This window comes from Nelumbo lutea, chromosome 3, assembly GCF_056320005.1.
Source record: "Nelumbo lutea isolate HS-2025 chromosome 3, American lotus-T2T, whole genome shotgun sequence".
Classification (NCBI taxonomy): Eukaryota; Viridiplantae; Streptophyta; class Magnoliopsida; order Proteales; family Nelumbonaceae; genus Nelumbo; species Nelumbo lutea.
In genome coordinates, this window is record NC_142686.1 from 4,940,840 (window position 1) to 4,964,774 (window position 23,935).

Genomic DNA, 23,935 nt, shown 5'->3' on the forward strand with positions numbered 1-23,935 from the left:
AGCATGATGCTCCTAGCAACTTCAAGAATGTGTCTATTCTTTCTCTCAGCTACTCCATTTTCCTGGGGTGTACGATGACAGGTTCTCAAATGGATAACTCCATATTCGGGTAGATATGAGACCGCATAAGGTAAACCCAAGAAAAACGAGAATAGTCATCAACAAATAGAAGGAAATATTTGCAACCACCCATTGCATTAATGTGATAAGGTCCCCAAACATCGGTATGCACAATTTCAAAGGGAACAATGCTTCTTTTATTACTCAAAGAATAGGTTGATCTACAATGCTTTGCAAGTTCACAACTCCCACACCTTAGGCTAGACACTTGAACAGACTCAAACAAAGTAGAAAAAAGACTCTTCAATGACCCAAAAGATAAATGACCCAATCGATTATGCCAAAGCATAATCTGACTTACAGATTGAGACACATAAGACCTCCCAACATCTTTACTCCTTCCAGGTGGATGCTCAAGCAAGTAAATTCCATTCGTCTCACAACCAGTTCCAATCACCCTCCTTGTCCCCAGATCCTGAAAGACACAATGATCAGGAAAAAAGGTTACTGAGCAATTTTGATTCCTAGTAATGCTACTAATTGAAATCAGATTTGTGCTAAGTTTAGGGACATGTAAGACAGAGGATAATGAGATGGTATTAGACACTCTGATATCTCTCTTGCCTGAAATAGGTACAAGGGTGCCATTTGCAATAGAAATTGTCTCTACCCGAGAAGAAGGATCATTTGCAATAGAAACTGGCTCCCAAGAAGGTTGTCGCTAGGCATCCTAAGGACTTCAAGCCAATTAGCTTGGTGAGTGTTTACAAAATTTTGGCTAAGGTCTTATCCTTGAGGATCAAATTGGTGCTCCCCTCTTTGATTAGTCAAGCTCAAGGTGCTTTTGTACAAGGTAGACAAATAGTATATTAGATTTTGATAGCTAATGAATGTGTGGAGGAGATGAAGAGATTAGTTTAAAAAGGTTTTGTTTGCAAATTGGATCTTGAAAAAGCCTACGATTTGGTGGATCGAAGCTTCCTCTTAGAGGTGTTAAGAAAGTGTGGGTTTGGGGAAAGATGATCCAAGTGGATTAAGGATTGTCTCACTTCTTGCCATTATTCTATCCTTGTGAATGGAGTAGTTAAGGACTTCTTTCCTACTTGTAGAGGCCTAAGACAAGGTGATCCACTCTCCCCCTTTTTATTCACTCTTGTTGCTGATATGTTAAGTAGATTGATTTCAAAAGCAAATAGGGAGGAGGTAGTGAGTGGTTGGAGAATAGGAAGAAATAGTGTGCTTGTGACTCACCTTCAGTTTGCAGATGATACTATAATCTTTTGTGAAGGAAGTGACTTGAGGAAGGTTGGGAACCTTAAGAACTTAATTAATATTTTTTTAAAAGGATTCAAATCTAAAAATCAACTTTGAAAAAAGTTGTGTGGTGGGAATCAATATGGATGCTCAAGAAATAGAGGCTATTGCAGGTTGCTCAGAGTGCTCCACCTCATCTTAGCCCTTAACTTATCTAGGTCTTCCCCTAGGAGCTAACCCAAAGGAGAGCCGCTTTTGGATCCTTGTTGTGGAAAAGTTTGGAAAGAAGTTGGCAAGCTGGAAAAACAATTATATCTCTGTGGGGGGGTAGAGTAACTTTGATTAAATCTAAGCTTGCTAATTTGTCGGTTTACTTTATATATGTCTTTAAGATTCCTACTAGGGAAGCTAAGAGGATAGAGAAGATGATGAGGGACTTCTTGTGGGAGCCAGGGGAAGAGAAGAAGGATCATTTGATTAGATGGGAGATAGTTAGTTGAAGTAAGGAGGAAGGAGGATTAGGATCAAGGAATATTACTTTTAAGAATGTAGCTCTTCTAGGTAAGTGGTTGTGGAGATGGCCTTTAGAGAGGGAGAGGTTATGGCATGAGGTGGTGGCAAGTATCCATGGCTTTTCCGGAAATGGTTGGGATACAAGGGTATCCAGACAGGCAACTCTTGCAACACCTTGGAAGGCAATTCATGGCATCCTACAGTTCCTACGCTTTGTAAGGTATGATGCTTGCTCTGGGACTCGGGTTCTTTTTTGGGAAGACACTTGGGTGGGAAATTTGCCCCTTAAGGATTTGTTCCATTCTCTCTTCTCTATTTCCCTTTATAAAAAAGAACATGTGTCTTCCTTTCTTTTGTCCCCGTATACCCCTTTGTTGACAAATTGGGACCTTGGCTTTCGTAGAGGGTTGAGGGATGAGGAATCCTTATCAGTTTCTAAGTTCTTATTGCTACTCAATTCTGTTTGCCTGGACCCATTCATTTCTGATAGGAGGATTTGGACTTTGACTCCGAAGGGGTCGTTCACTTGTGCTTCTTTCCTTAATTCCCTTTGCTCCAGTTCCTCTCCTGGGCTTTCCCAGTTAAGGAAGTTTGGTCTAGGCCTGTTCCTTCAAAAATAGTTGTGTTTTGTTGGGAAGTTTACTATGGTAAAATCAATAAGATGAATAACCTGCAGAAGAAAAGCCCTTTCTGGTGTTTATCCCCTAACTGGTGTATTTTGTGCAAAGCGCAGAATGAGGAGTGTTACCACTTATTGATTTCTTGTCCTTTTGCTGCAGCCATTTGGAATTGGGTATTTGATTTGTTTGAGTGTAGGTGGAACTTGCCAGCTGAGGTAAATTTGATGTTTTTCCCTTCTACCTTTGTGTGGACTGCAAGAAGAGGGAGAATCATGTTGAAGTGTATAAGAGCAGCTCTCCTTTGGACTATTTGGGAAGAGAGAAATTCCAGAATTTTTTAGGAGAAGGAAAGAAGCATTCTTAAGGTCAAAGAGTGTTTTGTTACAAGGACTATTTTGTGGATGGAATCCTTAAAGCTCTTTGAAGATTATTCCTTTGAGGATTTAATGAGGAATCGGTCTGCAGTTTCCCTCACTTCCTCTAGGAAGCCTAGAGTTCAAGTAACTTGGACTCCGCTGATGGAGGGTTTTTTTTAAGCTAAACTTTGACGGAAGTAGTCAGGGTAACCCAGGACCGTCTGGGATTGGTGGTGTACTGAGAGATGAGAACAGCAACATCATTGCCTTTTTTTCGGGACCAGTGGGAATAGGAGATTCTGGGAGGGCTGAACTCCTAGCTGCGGCACAAGGGGTACAGATTGCTTATCAACTTGGAGTGCAAAACTTAATAATTGAAGGAGACTCCAAGGTGGTAGTAGGATGGCTGGCTGACCCAGGTACTGTCGCTTGGAACTTTAAGGATATCTGAAAAAAAGGTCAAATGGCTATTGAGGAGCACAACAGTTAGAGTTTTGTGGTTGGGTAGATCGGCTAATGCCTTGGCTGATTATCTTGCTAAACAAGGGGCTACTCGGGTTTCATTGTATTGGCTTCTCTGCAATTTTCTTTTTCCATTGTTTTGTTCTTTAACTAAAGGGTTGATGGTTTCTTCCATCTCCCCTCCTTAAAGGGGATGTAGCATCTTGTGCCTCTCCCTAAATTGTACTATCTTTGGCTTTGATTTAATAAATCTGACAATTCACTGATAAAAAAAAAATCCAAAAATGGCTAGTGTTACCTAGGGCTGAAGCATGATATGCAGTAGCTCGAGTACTTGAGTGAGCAAAAGCCGAAGTGGGAGTAGTAGTAGATGTTGCAGCTGAAGACTGAGATGATCCTGAAGCTCCAACTTCACACTCTAACTGAGTTAAGGCAGCTCTGACTACAACTAATGCATCTAGGGATGTGGGTTTTGCTGTAGAGGAGGATGCACAATCAGTAGTAACTGCTGCATTGACATTCCCCTTCTTATTCTTGAATCTTGCTAGAACAAGATGAGGATGCAACTTCTAGCAGGTGTCTCTAGTGTGCTTTGGCTTCTTGCAATAGTCACACACCATATCCCTCTTGTCTTTCCTTTTCATTTCCCTCTCCTTGTCACTAATAGATTTTGGCTTCACTGCTGCCAAGGCCGATTCCATGGGAGGAATTTGTGACATAACTTTCCTTCTGCTCTCTTCACTATGTACTAGTGAATAGGCTTGAGACAAGGTGACACTGTCCCTGGTGAGCAACTGTTGCCTTACAATATCATAATCTGAATTTAGTCCAGCAAGGAATTCAAAACCTTATTTGTTTCAACCAACTTCCTATAAGTTGCTGCATCCTTTTGGCTTTCCAGTTCAATAGTCTCCAAGTGATCAATCTCATGCCATAGAGATTTTAAGGTAGAGAAGTAAATTGACACAGGTTTCTCCCCTTATTTAAGGTTATTCACTTCACTTTCAGCTCATATGCCCTAGCAACATTAAGGGGCTGTGAGTAGGTTTTCTTCATATTTTCCCAGATTTCCTTAGCAGTCTTCACCCACAAGTAATTTCTACTGATGTGTGGCTGCATAGAGTTGCAAAGCCAAGTCATCACTAGATAGTTTTCTTGAACCCATTTTGCATAGATTGAGTCTCCCTTTGCCGGTTCTTTAATGTCTCCGGTTACATATCCAAGTTTTCCCCTTCCCCCAATGGCCATCATAACCGATTGGGCCCATTCCAGATAATTTTGCCATCAAATTTAACAATAGTGATCTGAAAAGTATTTTCTGAATTACTCCCAGACCCCATAGATCCTTCTCCAAAGGATTTTGGTTCTTTCCCACCTATTTTCATACTGATCACACCACAAAAACCTCAAAAGAACTCCCTGAACAGATCTGAAACACAGCTTTAACAGTAATCCAATACAAACTTCAAGACTGAATTACTCCCTTAACAGTCCAGAACTGAAAAAAGAGCAGAAGAAATAAATGGGATAGGTCGAAACACACTAAACTGACCTGCTCTCTTCCTACAAGTAGTCGATCTCAAAAAGGAACAATCTTTAACCCAAAAACCTCTGGGCGCCAATCCCAATTGAATTGATCCAAAAACTCTGATTCTTCCTGGTTAATAGTGATCTCCAAGATTACAGATCTTGGGCAGCAAGAATTCCTCCAATCAACCTCCAAGAATCAGGCAATACAGTCCGAAGAATCCAGCCCTAATGCATCCTCATGTGGCCGGCTGGAAGAAGTCTACATAGGAGCTCTAGCAAGCCCTATCCTTGCTCTGATACCAAGATGGCATATGCTGATCTCAGTTGATCAGAAACCTGATAAAATTTCAGTAGGAAAACAAAGAAATAACGGAAGAAGAAGAAGAAGAAAGAAGAAGAGAAGAGAAGAGAAGAGAAGAATGAGAAGAAAGGGCACAGAATAGAATGATCTTCTGCCGCCCAGAACTTTTATTTATATACTCTTATTAAAACCAAGAACATAAAGACACCTATGCCCCTGCCGCCCAACTCACTCCTTAGTCAATGATGACAGAAATAACAATAGGCCCAGTAAGGTCCAGAAAACTAATAAACAGAAATAATAATAGGCTCAAAATAATAACAATTAAATAAAAGGAAAAAACAACTGATAATGGCTGGGACTTCACTAAAACTAGTCTATTTCTCCACACTTACCTTAAAAGCTTCATCAAGTTTCATTATTGGTTCCTTTTAATTTTATCCAACCCATGGACCATTGTATTCATTGATTGACAATTGACCTCAAGAGATTTTATCAAGTTTCATTATCTGGTTTTTGTGAAATTTACAAATCTATGACCCATTATCTTAATCTTTGACTGTTTGAAATGATACATATTTGAGGTTTGCTACACTTCTACCTATATTAAGCAATTTCTTTATACTTGTATTAAGTTTGTGGGTGATGAAATTAAATTTGAACTTCAATTGGAGATTTTATAATACCTCCAGTTTGCGTTTTGACATTCATTTTGGTGCAGGTCTATCTTGTTGCTGGCCTGAATGGAGGTTTCTTGACTTTTCTTGTATCAGCTTTCATGCTTCCTGCATGGATCTCTTTTCGCTTGTCCACTAAATATTTTGGGCATCAATCACTGAAGTATGGACAAAATCTATTACCTTTGTGATGGACTAAAACAGTTTGCTTAGTCCTGTTCGAGGCTTAATATATTTTTTTAATAATTTAGCATTTAATACAAATTATATCTTTACACCTACTGCATACCAGTGAATATATGTTGTCAATCTGCTGACAGAGATCCCACTGATTCAATCCAATTCTTAATATTTATTTCTGTCAAATGATGGAAGGAAGTGTTGAATGTGGCACCTTGATAGAGTGCATCATTCCACAATAATGCTTGCTGGCATGGGTGGTAATGAGAGGTAGTAAGTAGTAGAGGTGTCCACGGTTCGGTTCACCTTCCATGAAACTTTCTGCCCCCTCTTTCTAGGGTTCAAATGGTCTTAGAGATACACCTTGCCCAAGTACTTGGAAGGCAATTCCACACTTTCACCCCAGTATTTCTTCTAGGCTATCCACTTCACCTACAGCCATTATCTCACTTTTATGTAAGTTAATGTGAAATCCCAACACCACTTCAAACCATGTAAGGATACATTTCAGATGGAGCACTTGGTTGGTGATGCCTTATAGAAGAATAAAGCATCGTCTGCAAATTGTGAAAGAGTGATGGCAGATTGTGTGGGACTTACTTGATGCCTTATAGTAGAATAAAGTATCCCTCTGAGACTGCTCTTTCTGCCAGTTTACATAGGGCTTCAGATTGGCATACTTCTTGAGTGAGATAACATACATCCTACATTCTCTGTCATTATCCTTGTCCTGGATTCCTAGAGATCTGAATGCAGTGATATATAGTTTAGCTAGGCACAGGAATAACTTTCTTTTACAACTCAGTTTTGTGCCTAACCTTTTTTTGGGATTGACAATAACTTTCTTTTACAACTCATTTAGATCTTATTATTTTGATTAATTTTGTGTTAGATTCTTCTAAAAAGGGGACTTACATATACCCCTAAAGAATCATGTTGTTGCACTTCCACTTTATACAAACATATATCTTTCTGCATATATACTTAATTTATATATTATGCATCATTCATGCTTAAAGTTTCTTGCTGCCTTTCAATGCATGACAAAGCTGTTTGATTCTTAAATTGCCTTCTACCCTACAACAGCTATGCCAATTGCCTATAAAATTGGCAAATTAGGATCTTCCATAAAATTTTATTGCATATAGAGGGTTAGTGGAATATGTAATATCTGTTTGAACAGTGTATGGTTTAGTTTTACCTCAACAGATTGGGAGAAATATAATGACTAAAGTACATGACTATGTGATAACCCTATAATGATGTTGTCATCAGTATTTTTCTAGATTGATGTAATATATGACTACAGGCTTTAATAGAATTTCCAACATTTGGAAGCCTGGTCTTTTTAATGTGGTCAAAATAATTTGCATGCAATAATTCAGTACTAAGGTCTGATTACAGATTGGTGATTTTTGTAGGTCATTGTTATGTTATGTGGTACCTCTAATACCATGCCTTGCATACTCTGTCTACTTTGGTGGGTTTCTTATTCAATTCTTGATTGAGAAGATGGGCATGATGGGTTCTCTTCCACACCCCTATGGTTAGTCTTTCCAAACTTTTCCTTGTTAATGATACTTAATACCTTTTCTAATCAGCAATAAAAAAAAATTAATTAAAAAAGAAAAGAGTACAAAGCAAGAGCAAGAAGCATCCTAGAGAGTTCTTCTTTTTCCCATCCTTGGGGAGAAATGTCAAGTTACAACACGACATAAGATTGAGGACTGAGCATTCATAGCAACAGCAAAAAGCATTAAAGGGATCCCATCAGGGGAACCCAAAAGCATATAATAAACCTGCTGCTATATAGTGCAAAACTTCATCAATCATGGAGATTCCAGGGAGACCAGGGGAAAACATGGTCTATTAATACATAATTTGCACTAAATCTTTCAGATTGCAATGTTTATTTAGATGGTGTATTCTAGGGCCTCTTGAAGAAAAGAAACATATTTATTAGTTCAATATTGTCTGGTGTCAATAGTTTATGGGATGAAGGTATACTTTCAGGGAAGCATCAAGTATGTGAATGGCTCAGGTTCATCCTCTATTGGCCTATATCTTATACTGCACATCTGATCCACTGCCTGGTCACTGGAGCAGACAACCATTGCGCCAGCTCTTGGATGGGGACATGGCTTGAAATCAAAGAGATTTTTGAAGATTTCCCTGATCATTAACCTTATTCTTTCTTCCTTCTTACTTTAACTGTATATTAGAAGATTAAGATCCTGCGTTTTTTTTTCAGTGATGCCTCATTTCTGAAATTGACCAACTGTGGGCCACATGTACAGCATTGGTGATTGTATTCATGATGATGGACCTTATACAGTTGTTTATACCACTCCAAATTGTCTCCCAAAAGGCAAGGATTCCTTGAAGAAAAGAATCAAAGGGATCTTTGAAGGTCTAGCTCATTTGCTTCCTAGAAGCTGTAGGGACATAAACTCATTTATATTAAATGATGCTAAAAGTGGTTGATAATAATAAAATATGAAATGAGCTTGAAAGTTTTCAGAACAGAAAGTGAACCTTTGATGTGTACTTTTGTATACTTGGTCACATCTTGAATGGAGGACGCACCTTTCTCCTTCACTTGCACACTCTGATGTTATATATTAATTGGTTCTTTTAAGTTTTATCAATAGAGAAAGGCAGGGTATGTTTCTGCATATTGAAAGTGGATATAGAGAATGTGCTTACTTCGGTGTCCATGTTTATTTCTTTGATTTGATAACAAAGAATTTTTTTCACTTTCAGGATATTTTGTTCCCGATGTTATAGTGGCAGTACTTGTTGGAGTCGTTACCGGATGGTGTGTCGGCCCATTAATAACTGTTTCTGGTGGCTGGTTGGCCAAATCATCTATTCTGCAATTTTTGGTGCATCTTAGTTTGCTTGCTTTGCCAATTTCATCCCAGTTCTTCCCATACAGCATAGATGCACCAAAAAGAGTTGTACTTCAACATACATTCCTGACTTCAGGTATTTATGGATGGCAGATAAAGATGGTAATATGTCAATTTCTATGTTCCAAATGCTTCATAAGGCAATACCTAGGAAGGAACCTAGGCTACAAGACTTTTTTGGGGGGGATCACCTTGTGCCTCACCTTGGTGTTTCCATATGGGAGGTCTAATGGTTTTGGGTGTAGTGCAGCTAAACCCTATCGTATTTGTACAAATAAGATAAACAAGCATCAGAAAAGAGCAATTTTTCAATTTAGAGAACCATAAAATGGGCTTGCCCCTTCTTTTGTTCTTTTTTTCCAATCCACTGCAATTAATTGTATTTGTTTGCCTAACTATGACCAAAAGGGTTCTAAAAGCCATTGCTCTCACCTCCCTGATCATAGGCCTCAATATCCAAGGGCCATCCTTGTTATTCCACCGTTTATTTATTTTTTATCTGCATCACCCCTTATTCATTTTATGACCACCTAGGACTCATCTTGATTAAAGCCAAGGGAGAACCAATTCTTTAAAACGTGGAGGCTTGACACGAGGCGTTCCACTACCTGGAGGCATGAGGCGTACGTAGTTCAGAATGCAAAGGCATAAGCCTCCTTAAGAGGAGGAGAAATATCTCTCTTTTTGTTCTTCTTTTTTCTTTTCTTTTTGATGAAGGATTTCCTATATTAAGAAGAATGAGGATATATAATGCTATCTAAAAGCAGGGTCCTATCGAAGGGGAGGCAAGCAAGTTGGGATGCATCAGAAAGGTGTTTTTTTTTTTTTTGGGGGGGGGGGGGGGGGGGGAGGTTGGGGGGGAGGGGGTGCACGCCTCTATTGTTTGAGGGCACCTCCAAGTGTACACCTCCCTTTTAAAACATTGTGGAGAACATGAGAAAGAAATCATGGGAGCTGCATTAATATCTGTAATTTAATGGGATTATTGTTCATGGAAAATTGGATTGGAGAACACCATTTTGATCTCCCTGCTACCTTCACTGAAAAACCCACCAATAACCAATTCTAGAGGGAATTGTGTTCCAATTAAGCAGCTATCGACATTAAGCTTAATGGCCCCTTTAGTACCCAGCTATCGACATTAAGCTTAATGCTCCCAAAAGCTGTCCCTTTGGGAGCATTTCTTTTTTTGATTATAGGTGGCTCCCCCCCTAAAGAGGTGGATGATTTGTTCCAGACTAACTTATTCTCTCCTACAAGGGAAGTTGGACCCCTCCTCCAAGAAACAGCATTCTTGGGACCAACAAGCACTTCAGAGATTAAACCCGGCTACACCTATGCTTTCCAAGGAGTGATGGTAGACTGGAACTCAAAGGATATTTTATCATGGCTGTCAGGTAAAATGGATGGATGATGGAGTATGAAACACGTACTCAGGGCAGTGAGACAATTGGCAGTTGGTTTTGGTGCTTCTTTCTCTTGGGTACTGTTGTCTGCCAATGAGATGGCTGATTTACTAGCCAGAGAGGATGTAAATAGACAGATGGATGTGGGGTGAAAATACCCTGCAGTAGGAAACTAGTTCTGTTTTCGTATTTGGGGGGCTCTACCAGGAAAAAAGGGGGTAGACAAAGGAACCTGCTCTGTATGGACTATGGAGTTGTATATCATGTACATAATACATTCTGTGTAAATATACTGTACATTACAGCAATACTAATATATTTTTCTGTTGCTGAAAAAGGGGGGAATACTAACTTCTCTATGCTTAGTGTTTGATAATGCAGAGAACCCATCTTCTTGGAACATGATTATGAGTTCTTTCTTCACTCTGTTGATCTTGCATCTCACACAAATGGAAAGATCCTCATATGCACAGATCTTGACATGTGTTCTGTCTCTCCTTCCCATACCAGCTAGTTTAGAAGGTAGGTTGGAAAGAATGATGATTTTGTGGGGCGGGGGGGAGAATGATGAAAAAAAGCACTTGATGAACTGAAGCAGGGTTTTAACCCAAAGTATTGGGGTTAAAAACCTGTTACTTAGAAGGTTGAACCGTTTTAACAAAGCTTTATTAGGGAAGTAGCATTAGAGATACAATGAAGAGATGAACAGTCTGGAGGGTGCTAACACAAGCTATGATTGTGCCTTATGGAAAGGAATCCAACAAGCTAAACAGGATTTTTTGAAAGCTATCAAATATAAATTTGGTGACGGAACTAGGATCTTTGTGTGCAGTTGTTGAATGAGAAGCAAGAAAGAAGAAAAGAAAAGGGAGGAGAGAAGAAGAGTTGCGAATGGTGTATCTTGTTACTGTTCAGACCAGAAACAAGCTATGGTTGTGCCTTATGGAAAGGAATCCAACAAGCTAAACAGGATTTTTTGAAAGCTATCAAATATAAATTTGGTGACGGAACTAGGATCTTTGGTTGGACACTTGGTGTGGGGAGAACACTTTACAGGAGATCTACCCTTCTTTGTGTGCAGTTGTTGAATGAGAAGCAAGAAAGAAGAAAAGAAAAGGGAGGAGAGAAGAAGAGTTGCGAATGGTGTATCTTGTTACTGTTCAGACCAGAAACATTGCTTTTATATTTGAGAGGAAAAGTACAAGATTGACTTTACTTGGACAACCAAATATAAAAGAAAGGAAAAACCCAAAATATCCTTGCAACATATTTCATATTCTCAATAGTGTGTGGTGAAATAGATCAAAATAAGGAGGCAATGGTGGCCGATGTTCTGGCTCATCATGATGGTATTGGAAAATGGAATCCTCTATTTAGGAGAAATCTAAGGTGTCTCTAGTTGTGGATTTATTGCAGAAGCTCTATCCAGTTTAGTCTAAGCACATCAGGAAGTGATTAGAGGATGTGGAGGTGGAGTAAAGATGGGTCTCAATGGTATTACGGTATCCTTCTTTAAAAGGTTGCCTGGACCTGGAGAGAACAATCTCCTGGGTTAGGATCTGGTGTACAGGTGCCCCCATTAAAGTTGCTTTTCTGTTTTGGTCTGTTACTCTTTATGTCATAACGAGTGTATGACCTCTGATAATTTGCTGAAGTGGGGATGTTCTGTAGATAATGCTAACTGTATCTTTTGAAATGAGGTGGAAACAGTGGGTCATATACTCATTTTCTTGCACTGTAGTTTTGTTAGAAGGCTGTGGGCTAGGCAGTCAGGCATATTTGGAGTTCAGTGGTGCTTCCTGGAAACTATGGAGGATGCAGTAAGAAGTTGGTACCTTAATGATCTGAGTAAGAGATGTAAAGTGGTTTGCGAAATCATGCCTTTAGCCTTAGTTTGGACCATATGGATGGATAGAAATGGTAGAATTTTTTATGGAAAAGGAAAGAGGGAAGGAGATATTATAAAAACTCCTTGGGGCAGAATCTACTCCTGGGTAGCAGAACAAAGACTTTTTGGGAATATTCGCTTTGTAATTAATATAGAATATATTGATGTATAGATTCTTGAGGTGCATAGATCCTGGCTGTGTTGGTATTAGTGGTTCTCTATTTTTTGTTTTTAATATATGTTTTTCTCTAAAAAACAAAAGCAGATACAATGTGTCACGCATGAATATGGCAATAAATGATATTAATGCCTATGAAACCATGAATCTCATGTGAAGTGACTTTATTGGACGCATGCCTATTAACATTTTGACATATTAATTTTAAGGAACCTAAAAATTTGTAAAAGCAGGTTCATGTCCTATAAAAGGTCAACATGCCAGCATTATCCTGAAATTAACTTGCAATGTAGATTACATTAAACCATTTAACTCCCCCAGTTTTGTTAGATTGCAACATTGGCACATTATGCATATATGCTTGCATGTTCATCCATTGTTTTCTTCAGCTTTCTCCATGAGTTTAATGTTAGAGTTATTACCTCTGAGACTGCTCTGATTTGTTATATCTTCTGAAAAGTACCTTCTGGTGGGAGTGACAGATACTAATCAGATTTTGGACTCCAGTTATGATTTTTCTGTGGTGGATTCCAATTCTTTACATTTTCTCTTCAAATATGCACCTGAAGCAGCAAGGGAACTGCATATAAATTCAGAATTATCTTTTGAGAGCATTAGTCAGTCTCATCGAAGCACATGGGTGGTATGTAATAAAATACTGGTCCTATAAGCTTTCTTATTTTTGGGGTTGAAATCCTATAAACACGACTTTGTATTTTTGCTGCATTCTTACCATATATCATGATCAGCATGCTTTTTAGATCTGAATATTCAAAAATTCGTTTTTTGTTTGGGGAACGATGGCCGGTAGAACCTAGTTTTTTTAATTAATTACGGTCAGGAAAATCTTTATAGGTGGTGACCCCTGCTGTTAAGGGAACTAACTTTATAAAGTACAAAGACGGTATAAAGCTAAAACCAGTATAGTAAGATACGATACAGGCCCTTAAACTTGCTTCTCAGTTCCTGGACCTCTGCCCTCCAGACAAGGTTTGATATCCCAACCCCCACCCCACCCCAAGTCATCCAAGGAATCTTTTGATCTTGGAATCCACTTGAACAAAATGCTTTACCCCATGTAAGTGGGGATCTAAGAGATACGGACCTGCCGTACCTGAAGGCAATCCCCTTTCATTATCAAACGTGATCTTTCTGAAGAGCAAGCAAACTCAAGTCCTACCTAGAAAATTCCTCTATCTTATTGGATTTATGTGATGATTGAAAAATGCAATCTATGCAAGTTTTTGTCAGAAATTGGAGAACCATGGCAATTCAATTAGATGGTCATGACCATCCAATGAAATCAATTTTTGGATTAGGTGATCTCTCAAGTGTGATAGTGGCATGTCTGTGCTGCTTAACACTCAAGAGGACTAGAAGGTTGTCATTCATTCCCAATCTTGAAAGGAGCCAAAGGAGAACTAAAGACAGCAAAGCCTGAGCTTACATCACAATAGACTTAAAAACAATAAGGAAAAGAAACATGTTCAAATATGAATATCTTTGTGGTTGAGTGACTGTTTCCTCTCTTTCCCATCTCACTTCTCTCTTGCATTATAAATATGCTATGTCTACATGATCACGAGATTTTAGCCTTCTTAGGATTTTCTTTATTGGCTTTGACTGTTGGCCATACAGTTTGTGTCATGCTACATCCGTGAAAGCTGCAATGTTGACCCTGCCTGTGGACCTACTTTGTGTGTTTACATGGTATTTGTGTTTGTGTGTGTGTGTGTCTCTTTTTTTTTTGCAAAGTCGACCCTGTCAACCTGGTTTTGTGTGTTTATATGTATATGTGTTTTATTAGTATTTTTGTGTGTATGAGAGGTCCACCACTCAAATGTGCAATTAATCACCTTCTTGCAGCAAACCCTGAGTTTTATCTGTGATCAGACTGTTAGTTTCCAATAGAATGTTTTCATCTGAAAAACTTTATTGCTATTTCAAATTCCTCTAAATGGCTTTGTTCTCGGAATGTTATTGACTGTTATATCAATTATTTTTAGTAGTTCTTTTCCTATGCAGGCACTTTTTCCAGTATCTTCCTTGTTCACAGGGAGCTTGAAGTTCCCTGCTAGAAGTGACGATATCTTGAAGCACTATAGAGTTTTCCCTCAATTATCTACTTATCAGCCAATTGAAGTTTCTGCTACAGGATTTCGAAAAGTCTATTTGGAGCTTTATTTGGGGTGTGTAGAACATACACATGCAACTTGTTTAAAGATTTTGACATGCATATACAATGTACATGTTTGTATTTATTGTTGTGTCCTGAGTCATGATGTTCTATGGATTGCATTTCTGTTTTCCATTTCAGTTCTTTAGAAGAAGTTTGGGTTGCAGTCCTTAACATTACAGGTCCTTTGTCTGGTTGGTCATTTGCTGATAATAACCTTTCAGGTAATTTAAAATTCTTTGGTTCTGCTCTTATGGTTAGGTGCTTTTTTGGCAGTGCATAATTTATCCTTTTGAAAATTTTACAGCTCCTGAAACGATTGATGGTGGTCCACCTTCATACATTTGTAGACTCAGTGGGAGTGCCCATGATAATTGGACCTTCTGGTTAGAGGTACAGTTTCTACCATATTTGGCCTTCCAGTTATTACTATACTTCATTTTATTCCCTTATTTTGCCTATTATACCAGTATTTCACATTTCGCTGATACAACCACATACTGTTATTCTAGAACCAATAGTGTCAGAATGAGAAGAAAGCAATTTCGTGGTTCCTCCTATAAAGATCTCTTCGGGGAAATTTCACTTGGTAGACAATTGTACATGTCCTTTTTCATATATCTTCTACTTTGATAAAAGCAAACACTAGAACGGACAAGTTTAGAAATGAAATCATACGAAGGAACCTATGAGTAGCTCCAATGGGTAATAAAATGAGAGAAAGTACCTGGAGATGATTTTGTCACGTGCATAGAAGACTGTCTTAGCACCTGTTTGGAAAAGTGATCTGTTACAAGTTGAAGGGGCTAGAATAGCTAAGGGCAGAACAGAATGGAGAAATGGGATTCATGTAGCCGGCCCCATATAGTCGGGACAAGGCTTAGATGATGATGATGATGGATTTATTATTTAGTTCCATTGATTTGAATAAAAATGCAGAGCCTTGTGGGGTCAACATCTTTAACCCCAACCCCTGCACAAAAGATCAAGTTTCCGTCCAAACAAAAATAACTCAAAGTACAGGTTTGCCAAGTTTAAATATGAAACTCAAATCCCATCCAACAGTGGAGACCCCATGGAATACGTTCTTCTCAAGAGTTCTGACATCTTTGGGATTTTGGTCCTGTAAAATGGTCTTCAGACCCACTTTCTGTACGATTGTCATGTTTATTAATCAGACTAGTCGATGGCTTCCTCCTTTCCTGTTATCTTTATTCCAAAAACTACATTCTAAGTTCCTTCACGACTCAATTCTCTTGAGTGCAAATTGCAGGCAAACAGCTCTGAAGTTTTGAGGGTGGAACTTGCTGTGCTAGATCAGTATTTGGTTGAGGCATCAAGGAATTTGAAGGACCTATTCCCAAGCTGGGTGGATATCATCGCTTATTCTAGCTTTCTCTCAAGCTATGTCTTCTAATCAATTTTTTTTTTAATTATTGTTACCAATAATTTGACTGAATAAATGGTACCCCACCTTTCGTATTTTTGGGTTAATATTTAATAAACCAAAAAAAAAAAACTTTTTTAAGGATGTTGCTGACTTTTGGATATACATGGGGCTTATTCAGATCTTCTCTTAAATAGGCTGTAGTTCGGAACCAATAGGTATATTACATTACAGGGAAAATGTTCCTGCCACAGTTTATTTGGAACTGCTATGGGCAATGCGATATTTGGTTGCATTTGTTAATTTCAAGTGTCATAAGTTCAGCTGATGCTATTACTAAAATTCTGTTTGACTTTGGCCATTCGTTCCATATATTGAGGGTTCAGGCCTGTTTATTTATTATGCGAGAGGAGATGTTAGTTTTCTCACTTTTTTTTTTATTGGCTGCCAGGCTTCCTTCTGATGGTACTAGCAGATTAACGGGTGTACCAATAACACTCTCTCCCTCCCGCCTCGTTCTTTACCCAGGTAACTTGTATTGTGCAAGAACACTGGACTCTCACTAACCCGGACAAATTTTACTTTGGCTCAGTTTGGAAGGAGTAAAAAATACAAATATGTTAAGTCTTGGGAAACATTTGTGATTTGTCTGTGTAAATGGACTTATCCAAATAAATAAAAGCAAACAATCAGGCTAAAAAAAATGAATGGAACCTAAATGTCAGTGGAATTTTGCTTCCAAATATGAAAACTGAGGTATTTTTTCCCATATTTTATTACCCATTTATTTCATTAGAAATTTTGTAAATGGTATAAAGTGGTTAAAACCAAAATAAGTATAAATATATTTATCAAATATTAATAAAAACAATTAAAATTTATCAAGAAGTTTCATATAATCATCACGGGCCAAGGTTTCAAAAGGATTGAGATAAACCCTTTGGTTTGACACTTACAGTTTGTGTTATTTGAAAGAAGAGGGAGAGAGGAGCTACTCTGACTATCATGGCATTAATTTATCAAGATTCAAGAGTCAATAGTCAAGACGGACGAACAAAGAGATTATTGTCAGAGAACTCGAGCTAAAAGCTTGGCCATACTTAAATGTTAAGTTAAGCATTCATGACTGTTGGTCTTTGACTGTCTCCGTGTTTGACTTGACCGAAATTAAAATTCTTTTGAAATAAATAGTGATCAGGCGCTATACAATGGTTATTGGTCTAACAGTTATTTGATATTTCACATAAAAGATTAAATTGTTCAAATGACATTTGCAAGAACTGTGATTTATAGTGACAGAATATAACAATTGCTTTTATATGGTAGGGAAGTAGCAAATAGGGAAATTAAAGGATCACCATGAATGCATTTTCCATATCACAGTTAGGGTTGTATCCAATTGTCCGTTTCCAACATTAGGTAATGGGCTAATATTGAATCTATCACGAAATTTGGCCTGAGCTTTGTATTTTAGTGAAGGTCACAAGTTAAAAGTTATTTTCAATTCGTTTTGTTCATAATATATAATAACAATTCATTCTTAATTAGTTCATTTTATTAGTTGTATATAATATTTCAAGCATGTTTAGTATATTGATGCTATTCAATATCTGATTTGCAATCAGAATCAGATATAAATCTGACGGGTGAAATTTCATTTGAATCGAGATATTAACAAATTTTTCAAATTTGGATCTTCCTGTATCTGATTCGAAATTATCCCCATGAAAAAGCCAGTGTAAAACTGCATTTGTTTGTGGTGTAAATACCAGACAAGTATTATTTATACTACAGTCCAGTTCTACAACAGTTAGGATGAAATTGTAATTAAATATCAAAAATCGATGTAAAATTTCACACATCAAGTTTTACATCGATAATCAGTGTGAATGTAAATTTGATAACAATGATGTAAAAGTTTATAATACCAATTCACATTTAACACTTTTAAACCAATCGGTGTATAACTCCAGTAGAAGTACATTTACACCGCTTTCAAACGCAGACTAAGGAGGCTCCAATCCTTCATTAGTTCCTTACCCCAGACAAGGAGAAACTGATCAATTTCCCTCCCATCCTACAGATTCACCCCAATTCCTCCTCACTAGTTATGCTCCCATGATTCAGAAGTCGCAGAAAGTTTGAAGATGGAACATAATAATAAGAGGTACCATCCATTCATGACTGCGATGCAGCACATCAACCATGTAATAAACCACCAAAGCTAAGAGGGATAACTAGCTCAACCTACACATTACTTGACACCGAAAGAAAGAAACAGGTTGTTCTACAACTGTAACTAGAGCCATGTAAGTTGCAAGTTTTGCGTCACAGTGCTTCATGGTTATAGGAAAAATATTGAATAAAGAGACACCCTTATACCAAGAATCACAAAGCAACATAAACTGATAATCAGCAGCTGTTTCAAAAGCATTGCTTCAGTTCAGAGAATCATCAAGACTTGATACAGGAATAGAGAGAAAAATACCTCACAACACACAAAAGTATATATTCTATTTAAAACAAAACAAAACAAATCCAAGCTTTCACTGTTTTGAATTCAACAGCCTCCTGAGGAGTTTGGCTTTTATTATTGATGATGAATCGAGGAACTCCTCAAGATTAAAAATTCAAGCCACCATAACAGAACAATTTAAAACGAAGTGGCTCATTCGCTTTCCACCAGTGCTGAGACACCTCCACTCCAAATCCATGGCATTGGGATCAGGAGAGCAAATAAATATGGTCATCCCATGGCCTGCGTAGGATGTTGCAGACCCACCAATCACAAGCAGCTCATCACCCAGTGATTTGAAAGCTATACCCCATCCCCTGCTCTGATCGGCTCTCACAGGAACCATCCCCAAATCCTTCCACGAGTTGCTCTTCTTCAAGTACAGCTTCAGATGGTTTGATGAAGCTTCAAGCGAGTAGAGTTCGTTGTTCACAACGGCAACAAGGGGTGGAGATCGCGATGTCGAAACAGGGGCATCCTTCAACATGTCTGGAACTAGCTCCCATGCGTTCCTATCTGCATCATAGAACTCACCACAGGTTAGATCAACTCCTCTTTCGTTTTGCCCTCCGATCACGTAGAACTTGTTGTCCATGTAACACCCTGAACACATCTTCCTCCGTTGATGCATCCTCGGAAGCGGAACCCATGATTCATTCTCAGGGTCGTATTTCTCAGCAGAATTTAATATCTCCATACGATTCCCCATCCCAATCCCTCCGGCTACATACGCAACGTTTCCGCAGCTGGCAGATGCAAATAGGCATCTTGGGCTAATCATGGAAGGACCCCTGAACCATCTGTTCATTATCAAATCATACCTCCAAATGGCTACACCTTGAATTTCTTTGCCTGAAACAAGCAGGTGGGTTCCCGCGCAAAGTGACTCCTTGTCCCCAGCGGCAAAACACGGGTCTGACGGCAACGCCGGAAGCTTCCTACAAGATGTGAATTTCCGGTCGAATGCCCACCAGCACAACTCCCCGCCTGCCAACATGAAAACTGAGGGCTCCTTAATCCCAATCTCTCTCCTAATCTTGTAGAGATCACCGCTACTAAGTAAAGCTGAGTAGCGTTTGTTTACAAAGCAAAACTTCCAATATTCCGATCTCGGAACCCTAGCCAAGATTAGAAGCGCCAACTCATCACTGAGCGAAGGAACATAAGAATAATCTGCATCCTGAGGTTCCACATCTGATGAACCAACAACATCCCCGACTTCGTTGAGAGAAAATCCATCCCAGCTCTCATCGAAGCTCTGGAGGCTCTCAGAAACCCTAGTTTTCTTGGACGGCGAATTTCGACTGCTTACCCACGAACCATTGCCGGTACCCTCGTCGACAGCACCCTTCTTACTTCTCGGATTATTCTCACGTCTATGAGAACGTTCTTCTTCCTCCCCCTTCGACATTGATAACAACTTCTAAATCTAAAAACTTTTCTATTTGCAACAAACAAGAATTCAATTCACAACGAATCCCTAATCACCAAATGTAGAATAAAAAAGGGAGAGGGAAAATCTTTTTTCTTTGTCATAGGTGGATCAAGAAATGTAAATCCAAAACAAAACCAACAACGAAAGCCAAAATGGGTATCCTTTTAAGGTGAGGAAGAAACGTACCAGAAAAGCCATGGCCGCCACTTACAGTAAGGAGCAACGAAATCGAAATGAGCCGCTGGGATTTCCTAGGAATATGGTTTTCTGTGGATGGACCAAAAACCCTAGAGTTGGGTATAAACGAGGAACTAGACGAGACAGCAAGAGAGGGGGAGGAGGAAGAAGAGGAGAAAGGGCGAAGGACATTAAGGCACAGAGATCAGAGTGGTGGTGGAAGGGATCGTTCCGCATTCTCTCTGGATTTATGCTTAATTTACTCTGCTTGTTGAGATTAAAATACGTTGAAATTATGAGAGACGACATCGTCGATTTTGGAAAAGGTGAGACAGATAGAGAAAGAGAAGAGGCGATGAGAGAGAGAGATGCACTACCATTGCGTCTCTCTCTGTTCGTTCTGCATATATTTAAAAATTATTCATTTAGAATTATCAATAATTTATTTATTATTTTTTTATTAGGGAAAGCAAATACCAAAAGCTGAACCGAAGAGAAGAGGGAGTAATTTTTTCTTAATTTTTCGTTAAAATTTTCAACTAATTAATTATTACTTTTCCAAAGTAATGAATGATAATGGAGAAGCTCAGTTCTTTTGTCGTTTCCTTTTTTTAGTTTTTTAAAGTAATCTTAATAATTTAAAAATATACCTACAAATAAAAAAAATAATTGAAAATTTCACACAGAGAGAAAGAGAGGATTGTTGAGGTGTTAATCAAATATAGACAAGCCAATTGTAACATTCAAATAAAAATCTTACAACTGGCATAAGATACACAGTATTGATTTAGTGAATCCTTGTAAAAGTTTATACGAGGTTTCACATTCCCCTGCCCGAGGCAGATGCCAACCATCATTCAGCTGAGATGAGGTGGGACCATTCAGTTGGCGAATCATCGTAAAGTGGCTATGGCTATTTTGTTCAATGGGCGCTTAATGGAAAAACGCCACCCCAGGTGTTGGCGTTTGTTGTAAATGAAACCATTGTTTGAATTAAGATTTATCAAATAAATACTAAAAATCAAATTATTTATGTGTACTAAATATTGGGAAACTTTAAATTCTTATTTTCACACTTGGGCATTTAAAGAAATGAAATGCTTATGTGGTGTATTTTAAGGTGAAGTGGAAAGTAAGTTATAGGATGCTACATTGTTACTAATAAGTTGTTTATCCACCTTTAGGACGGTAACTGATTTTCTCGGGTACGTTTAGCTTTTGTAGGATCTAATATAGTGACAAACGTTTATATTTCTACTAATTGACCAATTTACCCCTGCACTAACTATCATCAGATGAATGGGGGCTTTAGAGATTCAACACTTTACATTAAATCGTTAAAATTTATACTAATTCAACGGATAGGTTTAATAGTTAAGTATTGATAGTTTGGGTTTATAATCATTAGCATCCTCTTCACCACTTGAATGGACTGGGTTGGTGATTTCGTCACAGAGAAAACTTTGGCTGTGGCTCTTGCGTTATTATGGATGTGGGTAAAAGAGTAAATTGCACCTAATATTTTTTAATTAGAATGACAAATAGGGGGCTGAACGGGGTAACATGTCATAGTAGGGAAGCCCTCCTAATGACCTAGGCTGTTATTTTCATCCAGCCAAAGTCTTTCCCTTATCCCAACTTTCAACTTTATGCTCGATTGGGTGGGTTGGAGTTTGGTTGGGCAGTAATCGGATTTAACCCAACCCGATTTGTCTGTATGTCCATGTCAAGTGGATCAGTTTATTATTCACACGGAAAGAGGAGATAGATTAGAATAGATGCCTGATAGTGAGTAATGAATGTATTGACCACTTGCAATGTTGTATACATGCACGTAACCTCACGTCTTTTGTACTCAAAAGAACATCGTTTGATTGGACGGTTAGATCGGATTCTCGTGAAAAGCAGGCAGAGTTCATGATAAACTGCCAATCGGGTTCAGATTGGGCCGTGGCTCTTTTAGATTGATTTCAGGTTGAGTCGAGTTTCAGGTTGGTCGGGAAATTCTGGACTCTAATCTTAAATGTTTGGGTTAGGATTGACCGTAGGTCAATTCGGATCAATCTTTAAAAAAATTGAAATTTCAAAAAAAAATGAAAAAACGTGAAAATATCAAAATTAAAAGAAATAACATCAAAATTCAAAACTTCAAAAAAACTTGAAAATTCAAAAATTGAAAGAATAAAAAATAAAAACTAAAATAGTAGAGATTAAATGGTGAAATTTTTTTGATAATATACAAATAATTCTAATTAAACCTGACAATCAGATCATCAGAATTAACCCTGACCCAATCCAAAAAATCAAATTGAATCAGGTCATTCTATAAATATGAAACCCTAACCTTATTTTTTTCGGATTGATTCATATCAGATAAATCAACTTTTTGATAGGTCTATTATGATCGATCCAACATGGTCGAAGACTTGGGTTGGGGAATAGCCACCATATATATAACCTATTAAGAATGAAAAGTAAGGAATGAGAAGCAAAGCTGTAACTCCCATATAATATATTAATTAAAATTGATTGCTGCTGACTACAGTCATACATCAATGAATGAAATGAGAGAGAAAGAGAGAGATTATGTTGCTACCTCCTCCGGGCTTATTATAACAGAATAGTCCAAGCACACTATAGCATCTGTCCTTATCAAATCATGCCAACCCAGATCATCTCTCAAGGTTGTTCATTAATTTAATCACCACTAATTGCAGAGAAAATGCCACGCCCCAACCCTACATGGTGGAAAATCTATTGGATAAGCCTTTAGGCCTTTAGCTTTCCTGAATTTTCTTTATTAAAATTTAAACCCCTTTTTCTAATTAAATCAAAGGGTGCTCACACCGTACAAATACATGGTTGTCTCTCCACTGATTGATTAGTGGGGTGGATTTGCCCTTTTTAATACTTTGCTTTCCTCCCAAATTTCTATATAAAAAATAAAAAATAACCCTCAAACGTCATTGTCATAATCCTTTCTTATATTCCTTTGTTGAATCATCCAATAACAAGCCTAATATTTAAATAAACCACCCCGAAATGCTATACAATGTGTAGGTGGGATGTCTTTTAAGTCCCTTTTCTAGGGTTTCCCCAAACTTTGAACTTGGAAAAGTTGAAACTCCACTTATCGTTTTGCTATGACCACCCCCCAAATGTTTTTCACGGGGGGCATTAGCATTATTGAGTTCCTCGTGCAATGAAAGTAACTAAAAGACCATTGGGGGAGTTGCAATCACAAACAGGTGGAGTGCATATGTCATCTCTTTGTCTGCTTAATAAACCCTAATCGCCCATTATGATTAATATAATAATAACACAGACCACGCTTCGGTTAGGGTCTGGGTTTTTCATTTGTTTCATCTTTTCCAATGGGGTTAGAGTTAGAGCTCTTTGGGGGCGATACGTCTCTCAAATTCTTTTTTCTTCATTATTATATCATTTTAATTTAGTAGATCCAACAGTTTCTTCTTTCTTTCTTTTTTTTCTTTTTCCATGTCTATTAGTAGTCCTAATGAGCTATAGAGAATCATGCATATTAGGCTGGGCTAGTGTTCACTGCAGGCCCCGTGCATACTGAGCACGAGTGAGTTCACTTCGGTTTTTAAAACTTTGCTATCTGCATCCTCTCCTTTTCCGTGCACACCTTTATACAAACAAATTTGGGCCGAATGATGACCTCCGCTGGAGAAGAGATCAATGGAACTGATCACGTATGCGTGACAAGTAACAATACAAAGTTTCAATTATTTTGTATTATTTCGTAGGCAGTGATATTTTGTCCTTCTAAAACTTAGAAATACAAAATAGCAACGTACATATTTGCATTTGTACTCTTCCCAAACTAAGCGAAAGGAACCATTAATAAGACTGAAAATATTTACCAAAAAAGACTGAAAATGAAT

The 23,935-nt window shown here is 38.1% G+C and overlaps 2 protein-coding genes across 5 annotated transcripts in view; one reads left to right on the forward strand and one right to left on the reverse strand.

Moving 5' to 3' along the window:
* Positions 1–16,203, forward strand: part of LOC148862512 (Zn-dependent exopeptidases superfamily protein) — a 77,575-nt gene extending 61,372 nt beyond the window's left edge. The window contains exons 14-21 of one of the 2 annotated variants that reach the window (XM_088975978.1): positions 5,818–5,936; positions 7,375–7,499; positions 8,717–8,941; positions 12,820–12,980; positions 14,363–14,526; positions 14,655–14,737; positions 14,821–14,906; positions 15,787–16,203. In XM_088975978.1, coding sequence (XP_088832104.1) covers positions 5,818–5,936; positions 7,375–7,499; positions 8,717–8,941; positions 12,820–12,980; positions 14,363–14,526; positions 14,655–14,737; positions 14,821–14,906; positions 15,787–15,930 — 1,107 coding nt within the window. In that variant the 3' untranslated portion in view covers positions 15,931–16,203. The remainder of the gene's footprint in view (positions 1–5,817; positions 5,937–7,374; positions 7,500–8,716; positions 8,942–12,819; positions 12,981–14,362; positions 14,527–14,654; positions 14,738–14,820; positions 14,907–15,786) is intronic. The other variant, XM_088975979.1, reaches the window with a different exon arrangement.
* A 2,098-nt stretch (positions 16,204–18,301) lies between these two features.
* LOC148862513 (F-box/kelch-repeat protein At3g27150-like) lies at positions 18,302–20,460 on the reverse strand. Of its 3 annotated transcripts, none has more exons than XM_088981189.1 (2): positions 20,037–20,460; positions 18,302–19,856 (listed from the first exon to the last, which is right to left on the reverse strand). In XM_088981189.1, exon 2 carries the CDS (start codon positions 19,824–19,826, stop codon positions 18,531–18,533), a length of 1,296 nt encoding a protein of 431 aa, XP_088837315.1. In that variant the 5' UTR covers positions 19,827–19,856; positions 20,037–20,460; the 3' UTR covers positions 18,302–18,530. The 3 variants fall into 3 exon arrangements, with proteins under 3 accessions (XP_088837315.1, XP_088837316.1, XP_088837314.1); XM_088981190.1 differs by having other exon boundaries at positions 18,302–19,851; positions 20,037–20,413; XM_088981188.1 differs by having other exon boundaries at positions 18,302–19,817; positions 20,037–20,410.
* Positions 20,461–23,935: the final 3,475 nt, after the last annotated feature.